Source organism: Lithobates pipiens, unplaced genomic scaffold, assembly GCF_037356315.1.
Source record: "Lithobates pipiens isolate NorthernLeopardFrog02 unplaced genomic scaffold, aLitPip1_a1.2 Scaffold_13, whole genome shotgun sequence".
Classification (NCBI taxonomy): domain Eukaryota; kingdom Metazoa; phylum Chordata; class Amphibia; order Anura; family Ranidae; genus Lithobates; species Lithobates pipiens.
In genome coordinates this window covers 430,679,091-430,700,019 of record NW_027507718.1, presented here as the reverse complement: position 1 = coordinate 430,700,019, position 20,929 = coordinate 430,679,091, and the positions used below count along the sequence as shown (strand labels likewise).

Here is a 20,929-nt window from a genome sequence, read left to right as displayed (position 1 = left end):
AAAAACTCACACATGCTCAGATTCAACTATGAGACAGAAGCTATTGGCTACTGGATATTGAACTTCCTTTTTCTAGTCCCGCCGTACGTGTTGTACGTCACCGCATTCTTGATGGTCGGAATTTGGTGTGACCGTGTGTATGCAAGACAGCTTGAGCAAAATCCCGTCGGAATTCCATCGGGGAAAACCATCAGAGCTTTTCCGATCAAAATTCCAATCATGTGTACGCGACATAAGAGCTTTTTTCGAACCGCACAATGCATTCTAATAGGCAGCATGGCAATGTATAGCAACATGTTCTATACAGTACATGTGTGTTGTCATTCATTGTTATATGCACTCCAGTGTATATATACAGTGTACAGCATCATACAGATGCAATTGATGTGTGCATTGTGGTGCACTGCACTTTTAAAAGTAAGGATAGATATATTTTTTGAAGTGTGAATGGACCCACCCCACCACCTAAACCTCCTTTGGGCAGTGTTGCTCTTAAGCCTGGTACACACTACAGTTTTTTGGTTGCGCAAAAAAAAAAACCTGACAGCTCTGGTTGGGAGCTGCTGTACTAACCATGCAAGGTTAGTTCAGCGATCTCCCCTGTTGAGCTGTTGTGTTCTGATAGGGGGACGCCCCCCATGCCAGAACACTCCAATAAGCACTCTCTGCCATTGGCTGAGAGTGCTCACCCGGAGTTGGTCGGCTGCTGGTTTTCCAGCATGCACATCCAACATACACGTGGGCAGCCAGTATTTAATCCTTTTAAAGCCCAACTCCAAGAGTTATGCCAGCCATACATGGATCAATATTTGACCGGCCAAATTTTGATCCATGTATGTGCTAGCTGGTTGTACACAAGTTGATCTATCGATCGACTTGTGTACAACCACCCTGTCAGGTTTTTCCTGAATGATCAGTGCCGCTGACTATTGTATTCATTGTATTCTACTGGCAAAAATGTTTGGATAGGGGAATTGGATCTTTTTTTTTCCGTTCAACTCACTAATTGAACAAAAAAAAAGAATGAATCATGTATGGTCAGCCTTATGGCCTGTAAACATGATCAGACAATCATATGAAAAATATCGCTTTCAAATTGATTGTACGATAATCTGATCGTTTGTACCCAACTTTCGAGACCGATCACAACGGTTCATCCATTGGGACAAGCACAAAAATGTTTCTTGTACGATTTTCGTTTAGTCAGTTGTCATTGAAAAATACAATACAAATACACTATAACACATTATATCATTTACAAATTTGTATTCTGTCGTAAGAGGATTTTTGTAACTTTAGTAAAACTTAATTTTTGATATGAGAGTAGCATGCAATTGTTCATCCGATAATCTCATCATGTATACCAGGCATTAGACAATCAGCCCTTGCAGTGCGGTCCACCACATTTCAGGGGTTAAGCCTAGGTTCACATTACTGCGGGCTGAATTCTGTGTGTAGGGCAGCTCATTCATTTCAGTGGGCTGCCCTACCTGCAGAAAAGCAGGAAAAACTATCCCTGACCATTTTTTTAATTATGTCTACATGAAATTGGATGGTACCATATATTTTTTTGCACACTTGACAGTATGGGAGTTTTGCCGATCCACAGGGATGCCAATAACAACAAATGGCACCCCCAGACATCTGCTAAAGGGCAGCGCGTTATGCCTACGAGTCCGGAATGCATGAAAAGTGTGAACCTAGGCTAAATGCTTGTTATGTCTAGGGGGTACAGGAACAGGCATTGTTACTTACCTCATTCTCCTCTCTGGCTGGTTCTGGCACTGCTCTCTTCTTCTCCCTGAAGATTCCTGTCTCTGGACAGTCCCTTAGCACCTTCATGCATGATATGGGGCTTTGAAGCTTGTAATGTACTTGATGGGAGTGAGTGTGTAACCGTGGTCCGGAGCACCTTATTGAGGAGGCTGCAGAGGACTCATTCCACTGGAAGGACCCTGCTAGTGGGAAGAGTGGAGGGGCATTCACTGTGAGGGTAGGTTGTTTTTAATTCCTATAGTTGAGCTTTATTTATTGATTTCTTTAAAGTTTCACCTGGACATGACTGAACCATTTAATTGTCATGTCCATTGGTGAGGGGCAGACACTATGGCTTTTTGTTCTCAGAAAAACTAGCAATGGACCTTGTTCGTATTTTGGGCAAATCAGTGTTGGTTCCTCCAAGAGAACACCAGAACTGTGAGTGATTTTCCTCTGTCCACTCACCATCTCCATAGACATTTTCATGAATGTTTCTTTGATACAAGAATGAACAGTAATCTTTTAAAAAATCCTCTTCTTAATCCAACCACCATTTAATGTCTAACTTAACTTGTACGGGTTGCATGAGTAAATTGAATCAATTAATTACCTAACATGCAATTATTCAGCTATAGAAAGTATGTTATACATATGCATCAGTAATGATGGGGATGGCTGGAAATAGGAGCTCCTGTAGTGGCACCAAGGGAGGGTATCTGGCACAGTGCTGCACAATATACGCTAGTTCGCTATGAGAACCATTATGTATACGTATAATACGTTAGAACCGTAGTGTGGCTGGATACATGGAGAATACAATGAAGAAAAAAAATAAATAAATATATGTGTATATATATATATATATATATATATATATATATATATATATATATATGGAAATATTTTCATATTATAAATACATATTAGACAAATATATCCCAAAGATTGTACTTGTAATTGCATATCCATGTTTTAGTTGTGTTTTTTCTTTTTTCTTGCCTTAGCTTTTAAATGTACCTTTTCTGTTCCCACACAAAATCTAATCAAGAACATGTTGGACAGAGATAATATATTGTCTCCTATTGATAGGGTTTTCATATCCTGTGATCTTATCGTACACCTGCATTAACTAATTGCCTTTGTGAGTGATATTGTGCCCTTCTGTTCTTTCATTTAATATGTTTTTTTAGCTTCCTTTTGTTTGTATGTTGAACATTATCTGCCTCAGGGGAATAAGATTTGGGACAACTGGAAATGATTTAAAAAAAGTAGATGATCTTTATGAGTTATATCATTTAGTATAGACATGACTACCATAGTAGGTGGATGTTGGTGGGATTCAGGCAGTGTGTTCTCATGGCTACGGGTGTAACAATATAACCAGCATTATTGTAGTCACTGAAGAAATATGGGATTTTAGATTCCATCAAAGTAACTGGTAATTTATAGTATAGAAGAAAGTATACATGATTGGTGTTGTCATACTGTATTACAAAAGGAAAATGAGATTGCGCTATGGGTTAATTCAAGACAATAACAATAATGGGTATGAGCTGCCTCTACTTAATACCTCCACCCTAAGAGGGGGGGTTATGCTGAAAAAAAGGGGAAGAAAGAGTAGATGTGGCGCTATACCTTCGAAATCCCTAAAACGATATGATTAATAATAAGCAAATTCTGTGAAATATGTGAATTGCAACCCAATAAAAAGGGGTGGGTGCCGTGTTAAAAAGAAAAACAAATAAATAAAATAAATTTAATAAAAAAAAAAAAAAAAAAAAAAAAAAAATATATATATATATATATATATATATATATATACCGACTCTATACGTGCATGAATAATGTGCTACGTGCTTGTGACAATCTAATAAATATAATTAATATACATGCAATAAATAACTCCTTTCGATAGTTCATGAAATTTGACATAAATAATTTCTTCCGCAAAAATATGTTTTAAAAAATAATCAATCTCACTAAGGATTAATTAATAACTATAATGAAAGGCTGTGGATTAACAAAATACATAATAAATAAAATATAATATGTTTAAAAAGCAATCAATCCAACTCAGGATTAGCCAATCAGTCCAAATAAGTTCCTGTGCAAGGAAAAAGGGTGTTGCCACTTCAAAGAGAAAGATCCCCCAACATATGTATCCAAAAAAGTGCTCTTGTTGCCCTCACCAGATCACCTGCTCCCTTCAGGGGTAAACTCGCTGCCGCAGTGTGAGCCCCTGTGTCGCTGTCTGGTTTTCCTCTGGAGGTTCCTTTTAATTGGTCCGTTGGGGGTGCCTCAAATAAGTATCAGTAAAAAAGAAGGGCATCCATAGTGTAAAACCGTTTCAAAAACTCGCTTTATTGATTAAAAAAAACTACTCACATTTGCACAATGTATCAATCGCATATCAAACTACAACAGCCGTCCGCCGTGGCGTTCTGAGCCGGAGAGAGTGCATCCTATGGCCACGTCCTACGCGTTTTGTCACTACGACGTCCTCTGGCATGCTGTATTACCTTCGAGTACTAATGAGAGAGAAAATTACCCAATATTTAGATACTGAATCAATAGACTGGCCACTGTGGTTTATGTTAGTTACTAAACCCTTCCAAACCACTCCAGGAATCCATGTTTTTGCATTTATGTAGTACATTTTTGGCTGTTTATTGGTTGATAAAGACCAATGCATAGATTGTCAAATGAAGCATGCTTTACAAATGTTTGAGATCCTTCTCGGTCCCTTTGGAGGTGATTTTGACCTTTTTTAAAGCCCCTTTTGTGTTTTTGGGACATTGGGGTTGATTTACTAAAGGCAAATCCATTCTGCACTACAAGTGCACTTGGAAGTGCAGTTGCTGTAAATCTGAAAGGAAGATCTAAAATGAGGGGAAGCCCGACTGATTTTATTATCCAATCATGTACAAGAAAAAATGTTGTTTTTTTATTTTCCTTGCATGTCCCCTTCTGATCTACAGCAGCTGCACTTCCGAGTGTGCTTGCAATGCACATGTAGCGCAAAGTGGATTTGCCTTTAGTAAATAAACCCCATTGTATAGGTAGAAAAGCATGTGTGACACAAATATATTCCCAAGTACACAGGGCTTTTCAGGTCTTTTTTTTGAGCTGGGTTTTCTACTGCATGATCAGTTCCCCACATGATGCATTCCATTGAGTTTTCAGATTGGTCAGCTAGTGAGGTTGGTCATTTTAAGCTGCACACATTTGATAAAGTAAAGTTTTCTTTTTTCTCCACTTTTGTATTTGCAAAGAGGATCCCACCATTTTCTTAGTCAACCAGTGAAACCAGAACTGGTTACACTGGACATTCCCCTTAAAGTGAGTGTGTTCTATAAAGAAACAACAGTGTTTTTGAACAGTCTGCATCAGTGTAGACATTGTTTCTGTATTTTTGAACAACAGCACTGAGTGTAAATCAATTCATAGCGCTGGAAGCATTTTCCCCTTATCCTCCCACCCTTCTTATGATTTTTACAGATGAAATATCATTTTTGGTCATACCTCAGCTTCAAAAGGACATCTGCAGAACTTAAAACAGTACTCAAACTCATACTCAAAATGGTCAAATTTTTGTTGTTCTAGACCAAGGATTCTCAACCAGAAGGGTTCCTCAACAGGTTGCTAGGGGTTCCTTGAGCAATGAGCAATGTCTACCTACCGGATAATTTCCACTAACACCATTGATCTTTTTAGCTATCGGTAAGGGGGTGATTCTTCCCCATCACCACAAGTGTAAGGAGCCTTCTTTCTATTATCCATCACAACAATGTATCATGAGTTATGAAGATGTAGACATTTTTAGTAGGGGTTTACTCAGACTGGAACATCACTTTTTCTGTGTTGAAAAGGTTGAGAAAGGCTGGTCTAGACTGCCTTTCTCCACCTTTTTACCAGAGAGTAACCCTTAAAATAATTTTCAGGTGTTGGGAAGTACTGCAACAACCAATTTATTGGGGGGCAGGGGAAATCATGCCCCTTACATTGTTGGAAAGGGAAAAGAATGCCCCCCATCAAGTGTTGATCAACATGCCACCCTTAGGGACACATAAAAAGATCACTGATGTCATTCTGCTGGCTCTGCCAAGTGGTGCTGGCCCTGGAACTATGCAGGCACCATCAGATTGGAGGTCAATCAATCAAAGCTCAAGGAACCCCTAGCAATCCTCTGAGGAACGTTATGGTTCATGAAACCCTGATCGAAAATGGCTGGTCTAGACTCTCTCTAGACTTTGTGGAAACATGTTACTTTAGTGAACTCTTGGATTCATAATTTTAAGGGATTTTAGAAATGGGCATCAGATTCAATCAAAGTGTAAGTATAGCCAAAACATTTTTCTAAGTTTTGAATTCAGTGGACAGGAGAACAGTCGCTGTTAAGTCTTTTTTTTTGCCATTTTCCTAATGGTTAGATTGACCCAGTCTACTTTTCCTGGTGACCACTGTCGCTGAGGCAGGAAACAATGGGAAAGCCAACATTTTACAGATGCCACCAGAAGACAAATAGACAGGAAGTGTTCCCTGGGATGCAAAGTAAAGGGAAATCTCCCCAGTGGGAGATATAAACTGACAGGGTTTTAATCCCTTCCCTGCTCTATCCAATACTGAAAAAAAATTGTTTTGGCTAAACATACAGTAGTAGTAGAATTCCAAGATGGCAAAAACCATTACAGCACATTGCGTTTCTGGTTCTGTAACAAGTCGAATAATTAAACAGGAAATCATTTAAACATAGATTTCTTTAGCATTCTTGTGACTTTGCAATTTGTATGCAGGATAACATCCTGAAATTAAGTCCGGAAATGTATTCCATCATTTCCATGATAAAATGTTCACTTTTTAACATCATCATTGTGTTAAAGTTTATCTGGCCGCGTTTCATAATTTGCAGGCGTTTAGTGTCGTAGCGTGCGTTTTTGTTTGTGGTACGTGTGCATATTGTGAGATGCTTCTTCACCAACCATCTGGGTATAATTACAATCAAGATAGTAATGTTGGAGACAATGGAGGGATATGAAATACCACTTAGCAAGGAAAATAAGTAAAGACAGGAAAAAGAGAAAGATATAGCAGCTGTGAGCTTGCATTTAAAAGAAGAAAGTAAGCAGTCAGTTTTGCCGAAAAAAAAAATGGAGCATACTTTGTGGGTATGCAGCAAAATATTGGTCATCCTAATAATCTTACTTTTTATTAGTGAGATTTCCTAATATGATGCTATAGTGAACATACTACACTATACTTTCCTAATTTTTAAACAGATTTCACCTCTGTAGAATACATTTTCTGCTAGCTTTCTCTCTTGTGAGGGATCTCTGTGGGCACTGCAACATCCTGCATCAGAGAATAGTGGATTGGCCCCCTATCCTTTCCTCGGGGGCGGGCACTAATACCTGTAGATTATGCATCAGGGTCCCAACTAGGATCTCATCAGAACTACAAACATTTTGCCACTGCCTCGCATTACTTTATTTTTTTTATTTATTCACTTTGTTCATTCATTCATTCATTCATTTGCATTTACATGTTGTGCATGGTACAGGTAACGAGGATCACATTATAATCACATTAAAATCACAAGAGTTTTACCACCACCTTACATCTGGTTTTTCTTTATATTTGTTTGCCTATTTATTCATGTTTTGTGCATATTCTACTCTTAAAGCTGGACTCCAGACAAACAGCTAAATAAAAATACGAAATACATATATGGAAGTGTTTTTTTTACCTGCCAAAAAATTTGAATTTTTGTCCACGTATTTTCAAAATTTAAGTAGCTCTGTTCACAAATCGCAGTCATGTCTATCTTGATTGAAGACCTGATTTTTTCTTTGCTGTTGTTAATTTACACTCAACAGCACTGACAGGTCTTGTTCCTCCTCCAGCTTTGGCTGGATGGTGAAAGGAGAAGCAGCAGACTCAAGAGATCATCTCTCTGTCTGGTTTCAGTTCTATATAGAAACCAATCAGCTGCAATTTTTTTGTTGTCAAAGCTTTACTGAACAAGCTGAAGTTAGAAGCACGGCTGCACCAGAGTAAATCAAGTAAATCAATCAACCCCTCTGTCTCGGCATGCTCCTTGTTAGCATATAAGCACTTCAGCACAGCTGATTGGCTCCTTGTGCTGCTTCTCCCTCTCCCAGCCTTAGCTCTGTTGTTCAAATAAAGGCTTTCACTGCTTGCATTTCAAAAACATAGTTAATAATGTAATCATAATTACAACTCTGCATTGTTCTGTTACTTTGCCTGCCTGACGTTCAGCTTTAACTGAACAAGAATAGTTTCATCACTGTCTCACATACATTTATTATGATTTTGTCTTTATTTTTTATTTGTTCATTCATTTCCATTTATGTTTTGTGCATATTTTCATTTTCAACGTTTTCTTTTCCAGTCACATTTTTTGTTTTGATTTCTTCATACGGGCCATATCACCTGGATCAAGTGCAAAAATTGGTACGTAATATTAGCCCCATAGATACCAGTGTTATATTCAAGCTTTATATGCAGAATCACTTTAATCGTTCGATCTTAAGCGCCTCTTTTTCTCTGAATTCACTGCTTCCCTATACAATATATACAGTATATATATCTATCTATAGCTATATATCTATCTCTCTCGCGCGCTCTCGCTCTCTCTCTCTTTCTATATATATATATATATATATATATATATATATACAGATAGATAGATAGAGATATGTATATATATATATATATATATATATATATCTTGCATTCTTGTGTTTTGTTTTCTTTGTGTCATGACCAACTGAGACACTAATATACATTATTAGCATTCAGAACTACATAATGAAAACATGTTTCTATAGTCTGAACACCTCGAGTCTCTAGCGGCTTATTGTAAGCTCATATGCAAACATCTTCTCTTTTAATGCTAGGCCTGAGATTGTAACCACAGTAGCAATAGAATCCATTTTAGTTTCTGTCAATATTGCTTTAGTGTGTATATATATATATATATATATATATATATATATATATATATATATATATATATCCTTATGTGCTTTCTTTACGCTTCGTTTGTATTTGATGTTTTTAATGATACCTAAGATCTATTACTCCAGAAAACACATTCCATCGCTCTTATTGATCTGTATGTCTGTTTTACATAATCTTTTTTTTTTTCTCCTCTAATCCAGAAGGGCTTTCCCTTAGAATCTGTTCTGTTGAAATATATTGTGATTTGATTGATAGTGGAGCTGATTTGTGAAACCTGGAGCACATGCAGAGCACCTGCAACCAATTAGGTTTTATCCTTTAAATACAATTTACAGTATATGACTGGTTGGTATGTACAGCCGTTCTGCATTTGCCTCATTCATCCTAAATCAGCCAGTATAGTTCTAGTGTATTAGACTACACTACTTGGAACTGAATGTATTTCCCCATAGCCGCCACTTAGATTAATCTTTCAGGACTGTTTTGGATCTGATTGGTGATTGTGGAGAAGTCATTCTGTTAGGTCAGTGTTTGTACAGGACCACACCATTTACTGTTTCGGATTGTGGTGTGATCGAGCTGATGAGAAATAGAGCACAATCTATTTTCTCATTTATTAAAGTGACACTAAAGGTATATTTAAAAACAAATAAAAAATAACAAACATGTCATACCTCCACTGTGCAGCTCGTTTTGCACAGAGTGGCCCCGAACCTCGTCTTCTGGGGTCCCTCGATGGCTCTCATGGCTCCTCTACGCATCAGATAACCTCCTGGGAGAATCGCTTTCCCGGGGGGGGGGGGTTACCTTGCGGGCGCACTCCCGAGTCCAACATTTGGAATCCATAGAAGCCCCCGCGCCAATGGCTGCACTGCTATCAAGCTATCCAATCAAGAGCAGAGAACCCCCTGCAGAGAGAGTGCACACCCCCATGGGACAAGTTAGAGGGTTCAGGTTAGTAAAACGGGGGGCTGTGGGGCTGGTCATGGACATAGGATGCATTAAGATGAAAAAACATTAACCTTTACAACCCCTTTAAGGTGTGTTGACAGTACATTTAATAAGTGGACTGCATAGCGCAGTGTGCTGCAACACACATAAATGAATGCTTTGAAATGCATTGCATTGTGGTTTGAACACTTCTAGATCTTTGAGGAGAACACATTGTTAACTAAATGAGGAAATTAACAAAGCTTCATGCATCATTATAATGATGTTGCAAACTGGTGCAAGTGGCTCGCACCACATTAACAAAGCAGATAGATGACCTATTTCAGATCTACCTGCATCACCCATGCCAGTTTCTGTTTTAGAGGGAAATAGAAGCTAACATAGGATCAACACCTAATAAAAAAATCGAAGCAGTTTTCAATATCGCAATTCCAGAAGACTCCCACCAGATTTGACATGATGCATGGCATGTGAACTGTCTGCTAATGACTTAGCAGACCCCTTACATGTATCTTTCTAGCCATGCAGTGAACAAACTACAGGGACAGAGCCTGCATATAGGCAGGAAAAGCTACTATCCAAGCCTATACCCCCAACTGCTTACCTCAGCAAAAGCAAGGTTAAAGAGGAACTCCAGGTTCCTTCAGAAAAAAAGTCAGAAGCTACAAATACTGCAGGACACTTACCTGTTCAGGGATCCCACTATGTCCTCATCGGAGCCGATTATTCAATCGGCTTCAGGAGCAGGCGCAGGTGTTCTATTGAGAAATGCCTTCCGTCTAAAAATGCCCCCGATGGGTCTGCGAATGTGCTGTTCCAAACGGCACTCCAGCTGATATGTTGATCAGCTGGCGGGACATCAACACAGCACATGCACAGACTGTCGGAGGCATTCGCCAACCCTATGCAAACAGCAGAGAACGCAGTTGTCAGATTGAGCTTCGCTGTTGCGGGGCGGGTTTTGTGTGTGTTGCAACCTTCCCTTAGACACAGTCAAAACCTGCCATATTTTTCAAAACCTGCCATATTTTTCAAAACCTGCCATATTTTTCAAAACCTGCCATTCAACACACTAAACCCGTTCTGCAACACAGACAAAACCTACCCCTCAGCACGCAGAAAACCCACCCCGCAACAGCGACGCACATGCGCATACCCATTGGGGGCATTTTTCGACGGGAGACATTTCTCAATAGAACACTGGCATCTCTAGTAAGAGAAACAGGAAGTAAACCCTTGCGGGCTGACAGCCTGTTTCCTGCTGCACATACGTGAGTGGCGATACGCTTTGCGGGTGGTCCCGTAGTCTTCTGGGACCTGTAAAGGAGGAGGGCTGAACTTCCAGCTAAGTTCGGAGAATGAGCCGTAAGTGGGAGTGGCTACCTCCCTCTCAAAACTGGTACCTGCCCCCCCCAAAAAGTGCCAAATGTGGCAATGGAGGGGGTGAGCATGCAAACAAGTGGAGTTTTCCCTTTTGGATGAAGTTTTACTTTAACAGCAACCATATCACCCCCCACACAATGCTCTCAGACGAGGGTTAGGGGCAGCGAGAGAGAACAAGCAGCTCAAACTCTCCTGCACTCTATGCCATGTCTTACCACAAATACAGCATAGAAAAAAGAGCACCTCCTTTGTTAATTAGAAGAAGGATCTGCTCCTTTTTTCTCAGCTTAGAAGAGTAGTGCAGGCTTTATGCCAGAGCCTCAACATTTTCCCCCAATGTGTTTATTTTACCAAATATTGCCCAAAAATGCTGGCACTTGCTTAAATTTTATGTAAAATACATTATTTTAAGTAAACATAAATTGCTATTACATTTTCCACCCTTATTCTTTTGATTGGAAAAAATTGAAACACTCTCTCTCCCTCACCCCCCCCCCCTCTCTCTCTCTCTCTCTCTCTCTCTCTCTCTCTCTCTCTCTCTCTCTCTATATATATATATATATATATATATATATATATATATATATATATATATAGCTGTTTTTTTCCGCATACCAATTTTATGTGCTTTTCTTTATACTCCCAAAATGCTCATTATGAGCAGGTTTTATAAGCTCTACACTGGTTTTATGCAGCCCCTGTTAATCTGTGTATAGCGTCTACAGATAAAACATTGTGCAGATCATTCATTATATTTTGTGTCATCCAGCATACATAGAAAGTTTACTGGTAGACACACTGATAAATACCATTACCATCCAATAAGGGATCAGGGTTGTGTAAGTGTCATTTATGGGATGATAAATCACACCCGTAGTAAGAGCTCTAGTTTTTAATTAGGCCTTTGAGACTTTTCCGCTGATAACTGAAACATGACTACATTGCGCTGTTTTTGGTTCATAGTTTAAAAACTAGTGCGGTCTATAGATTTTCATAAATACCAATGCATTAGTATCAAGGAAAATAATAGTCCTATTTGTAAAGCAGAAACAAAGAAAACTGTTATAGGGTAGCTGTCATGGTGGAGGAATAGACTAGCTTGTTATTGGAGTTTCTCTAGTCTGTCCCCAACTGACCGGAACATAAGGAAGTCACTAATACATCAAGCTGTTTATTTATTAAGGAAGCTTTTGGACATAGTTATTATATACTGGAAATATAATTTATTACTTTTGCAGAAGTCTGAAAGCTGATATTTCAAAATCTTTAACATGTTCTCTCAGCCTAAGGACAATCTGAAACCCAATTCACACCTATTATAGTCTCTATAGTCGAGATGCATATTTTCTCAGCCTATGGCTACATTCATATTGCAGTTTTATTATTGCCTACATTTTACATGAGGTATAATTCAACCCTATGTAAGGTGCATTTTGCTGGAAGTCACATCAAAGGTACAGCTACTAGATTTTTTCTTTTTAAAACAATGCTCCAAAATGTAGAGGTATGAATGTAAAAACCTTTAAGCCTCCCTCAGACCTCTCCAGCCCATTACAGTACATTAAAAGAGAAGCATGGCCAAAGCTTTTCTGGTCATACCTTTCTTATGGGTCACAGGAATATACTTACTTTAGCACAGAGTGAGCTGATAAAGACTATAACCCGCTATCAGCTGACGTCACTGTACTGCTCCTAACTATATTCTTTGGATCCACCCAGTTGTCTAATTGGCAGGTGGCTCCAGCTTTCAGGGAGTGCCTAAGAGCCGGAACTGACTGCGCCCACCACTCTCCTACCTGGCGCTCCAGTGAGCACTGGAGGGGTTGAACAGGGATCGGTCACTTACAGTTACTGCTCTCCTCTCTGAGCAGACCGAGAACTGAGGAATCAGCGGGCATGTGATCGTTCAGTTCTCCTGATTTGGGATGGCTGCTGTATCACACAGATACTGGAGCATGGATGGGAGTATGAGTGTTTATTTTTTTTATGTACCCCAAGCGTCACCTTAATATTCCTTAATGAAAATGTGTTATAGATGATAATAGTGCCACCAATATATACAGAGGATATGTGTAGGTAAAATTAAAACTAAATAAATACAATTAATATGTTCCTTGAGATTAAAAATCATTCTATGTCTGTACATACAGACTTGGTCTTTCAGCAATACATCCTCCCTGGTATTCTATCCTGCAAGTCGATTGACTTCAGATTCCCCTACAGTGTCAGTACTCATGTAGGGATAATAGCGGCAATTTATACCACTTGATGAGCAATTTGGTGCTCTTGTCAACTTTTTACTGGTAAGGTGATTCTCAAATCATCACAGCAAACACTTCTGGCTCTCCCTCTCTCACTCTTCTATTTTTTTTTTCTTATTGCTTTTCATCTTTTCACATGTTTTTTTATTGGAATCAGGTTTTTGAGAGAACTATTATTAATAGCTATTAGTGATATAATGAGTGAATTTGAAATTCTACAGGAGATAAGAAGTCTAAGAGAATATAGAAAAAAAGAAAAGAAAAGACCAGCATACAAGAAAAAATAAAGAAAAAAATAATGAAATTAAGGTGCATGGAAGGAAATAAGAAAAAAAGGGAAAGGAAGTATTGTGGCTGGGAAAAAGAAGGGGAGAAGTACAATAAGAGAAAAAAATAGAAGGAAGGCAGGAAGAAGAAATATAATTGCAAAGAAAGAGGAAAATAAAAATAGGAAGTTAGATTGAGATGAAAGACGTAGGGGGGAGACCAGAAAGAAGTAAAACAAAAGCGATGAGGCAAGTAAAAAGGAGGAGGGGAGAGTGAAAGGAAGAGGAATGAAAACACAACAGCAAGAGTAATGGCGCCTACACACGGTCGGATTTTCCAACGGGAAATGTTGGATGTCAGGTTGTTGGTGGACAATCTGACCGTGTGTATGCTCTATCGGATAATTGTTGTCAGCCTTTCCGCCAACAAATGTTGGCTAGCATGTCTTCAAATTTTCCACCAACAAATGTTTGTTGTTGGATTTTCCGATCATGTGTACACAAGTCTGTCGGACAAAAGTCCAAAGTACAAACACGCATGTTCGGAAGCAGAATCGGTCGGTCTTGTAAGCTAGCGTTTGTTAACATTAACATTTGTGACATGGCAAATTCTGAAATCTCCAAATGCAGCGCACAATTCTCTTCTTCTTTAATGGGATAATAATGAAGCTGCTTTGCTGGTGATACTGATGGAATTATTGCAAATAAATGCTTTTTTTTCTAGTGATACCAAGAATAATTCTATTATGTTTTTGTTTTTTTTATTATTTGGGCAAGTTACCACAAAACCATTATCCCCTAGCTTTTAAGATCAAAGATATAACAATGTTGGTGTCCCTTGTCAATTTTACATTGCATTTTTTTAAATGTAACTGCCTACTCCCAAAAAGTAAAACACATAGCCAAGTATTATTCTACACAATTGTTTTTATTGTGCATTAAACAAAAAAATTAGACATGCTATCTGCCAATAGAACTTAACTCAAAAAGTGCATTCTATGCATCCAAAAATATAGAAAATGTACCAAATCAGATCATTATTCAACCAAAAAAATGTCAAAGCAATAACTCCAAGGCCAATAATAAATAACACGTTATCTCCTCCGATTCCGCAACATGTCTGGTTGACGAATGGCCGTTCAGAAACAAACTGAAAAGCGCTAAATGAAAAACGCGAGAAGAAAAATGCGACTCAACACTCACCAAATTTCTACTAACACAAAATTAGCAAAGGGTGGCGCTAAAGATCTGAAAAACCACATAGTACGTCACTACGTTGGTAATTGTTGGCCAACATTTGTGTGACCGTGTGTATGCAAGACAAGTTTGAGCCAACACCCTTTGGACAAAATTCCGCGGTTTTGTTGTCGGAAAGTCCGGTCATGTGTGCGGGAAGGAAGCCTAACAAAATAGAAAAAGGAAATCAAAGGAACAGGGGAGGGTTAGAGGAAGTAAGTATGGCTTCAGAGAAAGAAGACTGAACAAGAAAATGCAACAACAGAAAAAAAATAAGATAAAATAAGAAAGAAGGCAGTAGGGAGAGTGGGAGTAAGGAAGGATAACAACAAAGTCAAAAGGCAGCCTATTGACTGCTGGGCACTGATTGAGTGAAATATCAACATGGCGGTTGAACAGAAGTTGATTGTTAGATCGACTTCTGTTCAACCAGAAAGGTCATATATGTATTGAAGTTCAGCCATTCTCTGCTGAACCGGCTGAATTTCATTCCATATATGGCCAGCTTAGAACATCTGAAATAGAACAACTTGACATCCTTTGTAGTGTATAGAAGAAAACCTACTTAAAGCCTAGTATACACAATGAGATTATTGGACGAATATTTTTTATTTTTTTTGCATGTTAGTCTCTATATCGCAAACAAATAGGTCACTAAAGTATGAAAATTCTCATATGACAGAATTAAAATTTGAGGTGATGCAATGTATTTGCATTGTATTTTTTGACAAAACTGTACTTAAGTGAAAATCGTATGATCCGGTATCATACGAGAATTTTTTTTTTTGTTTGCCCCTTCAGAAAATTTCACGAATGCTGTGTACTAACGATTAAATTATCGTAGGATCGCTTTGAAAGTGATATTTTTTTTTGTATGATATTCTGATCATGTGTATGGGACTTACAAAACTTTAATGCACAGGGCTTAACACATACAGTATATAACCCTGAACCGCTTGTAACCAAAATACAAAGATATTTGTATTTAGCAAATCATATGCGATTATACACATATTAAAAGATCATGAATCAACTTAAAGCTGAGTCCCTTAAGAAGGTCTTATTTTGGTGTTTTTTCTTCTAATATACACCACAAGGAGTCCCACTAGGATGTCAAGCTGTTCTATTTCAGATGTCCTAAGCTGGCCATTCATGGATCGAAAATCATTCGGTTCAGCAGGGATTGACCGAACTTCGATCCATGTATGGCCAAAGTGGTTGAACAGAAGTCGATTTACCAATCAGCTTCTGTTCAACTACCATATCGGTATCATTTCACTCGATCAGCAGCCAGTAGTCAACAGGCTGCAGTGCTAATCTGTATATTATAACTGTGGTGAAGTATCTCCACTATTGGAATACAATGACACAGTGGGGAGGATTCATGCATCCACATCAAAAGTATGGATGGGGGAATCCAGTCAGTTTTTTTTCTTTCAACCCACTGGCACACGATTGGACATTCTGACAACAAAATCCCATGATTATTTTCCGAAGGATGTTGGCTCAAACTTGTCTTGCATACACACGGTCACACAAAGTTGGTCGGAAATTCTGAACGTCAAGAACGTGGTGATGTACAACACGTACGATAAGCCGAGAAAAATGAAGTTCAATAGCCAGTGCTGTTCTTCTGCTTGATTCCGAGCATGTGTGGCACTTTGTGCGTTGGAATTATGCACACACGATTGGAATTTGCGCAAATGGATTTTGTTGTCGGAAAATTTGAATACCAGATCTCAAATTTTGTGGGACGGAAATTCAGATGGGAACTGTCCGATGGAGCCTACACACGGTCGGAATATCCGACAAAAGGCATCAGCTTTGGTTCAATTTAACTAACAGAGAAAAGGAAATTGAAACGGGAGGAAGGAAGTATAATAGAGAAAGGGGAAATAAAAAGAGTAAATTAAGGGAGAGTGAGAAAAATGAAGGAAGTATAACAGAGAAAATAAAAAAAGAAAGAAGGAAGTACAAAATAGAATGTGAAAATCAAAAGGAAGGAGTTGGGGAGAGAGAAAGATAAAGGCAGGAAGGAAAGACGTGTAACAGAGAAATGGAAAGTAAAAAGAGAAAGAAGGAGAAGGGGAAAAAATAAGAAATTAAGAAAATAGAAAATAAGAGAGAATGTAGGAGGAAGCGGGGTTATTAAGAGAAAGGAAGGAAGGAACTACATTGAAAAGGAAAATAAAAAGAGAAAGTGTGAAAGAGGAAAGTAGATTGAGAGGAAGACAACAAAGAAATGGGAAAACAAGGAAGAAGGGGACGGAGAATGAAGGAAAGGAAGGCCGTATAACAGGGAAAAAAATCAGGAAAGGAGAAAGGGGAAAGATTTTTATTGATGAACTCGCTTCTTTAAAATACACAACCTCAGGTTTTTACTCTAATTGCTTGTAACCATGCAAGTGGATTTGCTCTGCAATTTGCTACAAACACGGCAGTACAAGAAGAATCAGGATAGAGGTGTCAGTGACATCCCCGCATAACAGTGTGTGTAATTCTACCAACTAGACTCCCTTGTCCCAATATTATCGAATGGAACAAAAGATTGGAGTAGCTCTTAACTATTTCTCATGCATGCCTCACTAATTTTCCGAGGGATGATTTACTTTTTCATTATATGTCCTCTCTCTGTGGAAGTCTTTTTGATTCCCTCCCCTGCTATTCTAGCAAGTCATAAACGGATGAAAGAAAATTCTCAGCTAAAGCTGTTCAGGCTCTACTATAGCCATGGCTGCTCATATTCCTTTTTTTTTTTCCTCAGAGGATAAGATCACTTACAATTCAGTGTGAAGATCAAACGTTAAAAGCTGCTCTATTTTGGCACTGTGTATAGGCCCAGCTAACTTGTGGTCTCATCTAGCACATTTCGTTATTGTGAAATTCCTCAAGGCCACATCATATTCTTATTAACCGGTCTTTTTTATATTCATTAAATGAAAATTAATAGAAATGAGCTGAACCCATTTCATATATAACTATATATTTTCATAGTCTTAAATTTAATTGTGCACATGTAATATTATTACTGAAAGGCTAGAAATAGGCGCCTCAGTCATTATTTTTCAACATCATTTCTTTTATTAATCTTTAAAGGCGATCATGCATTGACAGTGAAGATTCAGTCATCACAGCGGCAGGTTATAGAAAAACTGACATGTATATAAATGACAGAAAATATATTGGCCACATTTGTTAAGGGTACCCATGACCCTTGACCTGCATTGAGCCATTGAAGTTTATTAACTAAAGGAGTTGAATGCCTTCACGTAATACATTGTTTAAGTGCTCTTTTCTGTGATCCAACCATGTAAAATTGAAATTCCTGATTATTTTATCAGTGCGTGCTTGAATAATTTAAGTGGATATTTACACAATTTATTGTGTGAAGATTCTGAAATCCTTTAGTAAATCAGACCGCTTATCTCACCTAAACCGAACATGAAGCTAATTAAGTTGTGACATCACTGAAAGCAAAATGTAAATATTCTGTTACTGTTTATGGAACTAGTGCCTTGAGGTGATGTCATACTTGCCAAAATATCAGATTGTTAGAGAGCAGTCCCATGTTTTGGAAGCTAAAGATCAGGTGGTCACCTCAGACAACACTCATAGAAGAATGATGAAGGGTGGCATTAAGGCCTAAGTGACCATAGCAGAAACTCAATCCTCAGTGAATATTGAGCTCTGTGTATGGTGCACAGCACTATTGCACAACACCATTGGTTGCCAGGTTGCCATGGCTTGCTTCACCATAACAATGACACTGTGTGACCTGGCCCCTAACAACCAAAGATGCTGTGTGGCTGCTAGCGTCCTGCCAACCAGTGATGCAGTGTGACTGCCAGTGTCCTAGCAACGAATGATTCTGTTCAGCTGCCAGCACCCTAGAAACCAGTGATGGGAAAGGGTAAAGGCTTATCAAAAATAGCCGGCTCCTTGATCCACTCATGTGCACTTTGCACTGTTTGCTTATGTAAACCCATATGTGCCCTCCTGAGTCACTGTTTAAAAAGATGACAACTGTGTCACAGTTTAGTGACAAACCAGGTCTGTTAAAAGGCTCTTTGTTACAGAGAAGAAATGGAGGGCACTGGATTTGTCTTTGTATAATCATACAGTATAGAAAGCAGTCAGTGACAGTCTAAATTGGGTGTTCCTTTACGGCTAAATTGTTATTTCGACAACTGCAACTCCTGTTCTTACGTTAAATATAAAAAAAGAGTGCTAAGAATGAGTCACTGCCTGTTTTAAAGAGCGTTGTGGTAGGGTTTATGCTAGAATTAAAATATTCAGTCCCAAATTACTATAACTGTGCATGCATGTGTTGGGTGAGTATGTGCTTGCTTATACCTGAAAGGCCCCTTAGGTTTTATTGTAAAATGCCTAAACTCATGCTGACAGTGCCAAAGAGCTTCCAGCTTCTAAGTGTACACAACAATATAAAAAACAAATAGACATTATCACCCTTCACTTTTCTACCCAAAACTGGTCTGCTTTTTCCAACCTCCACATGTTCCTATTGGTCATTAAAGCTACTGTTCATAGTAATGGGCCAGAGAGAACACAGGAGGGTGCAAGCCAGCATTTGACACTAGAAAGTGTGAAAAAGAATGTGTTACAACAGTCTAGATATTAGGATTTCCCCAACATTGAAGTGGTAATCTAAGGCCGCGTACACACTGGCGGACTGTATGGCCTACTTAGTCCGTCGAAACACATTTCAGCGGACAGTCCGCTCGTGTGTGGGCTTCAGCTGACTTTTTCAGCGTGCAGTCTGGCGTACTAAGTATTTCGGAATTTCCGTAATTCTGTCCGTCATACTTTGGTTTCAGTGGACAATCCGCTCGTGACTAGGCTAGTTCGACGGACTAAGAATGGCGCATGCTCAGAAAGGATTTACACGGCGGAAGGGTGCTTTGCTGTGTATTGGACTTCCTATTTCTAGTCCCGTCGTACGTGCTGTACACGTCATCGCGCAAGCTTTCGACGGACTGTTTGTGCATCCGTGTGTGGTCAAGTCCGTTCATTCGAAAGTATGATGGACTGTCCGTCGGATTGTATGACGGACTAAGTAGGCCATACAGTCCGCCCGTGTGTACGCGGCCTAAGGGTATGTGCAGACACTCACACGTTTCCTTTAAGATTAAATATTTAAATGATTGTATTATCTCCATTGTGACTAATTCCTTTCAAACCTATTGGTTAAATAGCCTATTTGTTAACATTTTTACATTTAGGCTGGTGCATGTTGATGTCACAGTTTAAAAGCCAGCCCAGCCTACAAAGAGGAAGCTTTTTCTTCTATCGTAGGGTGGCCTTGTGTATATGATGCATAGTTATCTTTCAGACTTTACTCTCATATTTCACCCCAGTTTTAAAGGATAAGTGCACTATAAAACAAAGTCATTTTTGCCCTCCCCCTGACCTAACCTAACCCAGTGTTCTCCACAGATACATACTTATCTAGATTCCACAGTTGTGGCCCCTGGTGTTTACATCCAGTGCCACAAGTCTTCACTGATATGGCTGCACCAGCAAAGCCCATTAGACTTTGATTGAACTTTCTCCGATCATCTCTGGTCCTAGGACACAGCCACGTAGATGTCTTTGGGGCACTAATGCAGAAGTGCAGCCAGGACAGTAAAGAACTGTGCCACTGGATGTAAACAAACAACGGAACTGTGGCTGTCAGATCGAGGTACGTATGCATTTGTGAAGAAGGGTGAATTAGGTAAGATCAGGGTAGGGGGTAAAAAAAAAGATAAAAGCACTAATGCAGCGTGCACACAAGCGGAATGTCCGACAGAAAAAGTCAGACAGGAACTTTTCATCATATATTCCGATCGTGTGTATGCCCCATTGGACTTTTTACGTCGACAATTCTGACAGACCTAGAAATAGAACATGTTCTAAATATTTCCGATGGAACCAATACCTATTGAGAAAACCACTTGTCTGTATGCTGTTCCGACGGACCAAAAACAACACACGCTCTGAAGCAAGAACAAGGCGGAATCTATTAGCTACTGGCTATTGAACTTCCGTTTTCTAGTCCCGTCGTACGTGTTGTACGTCACCGCGTTCTTGACA

At 39.0% G+C, this 20,929-nt stretch overlaps 1 protein-coding gene across 9 annotated transcripts in view; it reads left to right on the top strand.

Annotated features, from left to right (window-relative positions):
• PCDH7 (protocadherin 7) overlaps positions 1-20,929 on the top strand; it is a 1,090,234-nt gene that overhangs the window by 25,703 nt on the left and 1,043,602 nt on the right. Inside the window, exon 2 of one of the 9 annotated variants that reach the window (XM_077477673.1) lies at positions 8,168-8,229. The exons of the other annotated variants lie outside the window; for them this stretch is intronic. Coding sequence (XP_077333799.1) covers positions 8,168-8,185 — 18 coding nt within the window. The 3' untranslated portion in view covers positions 8,186-8,229. The remainder of the gene's footprint in view (positions 1-8,167; positions 8,230-20,929) is intronic. 9 annotated transcript variants of the gene reach the window in all.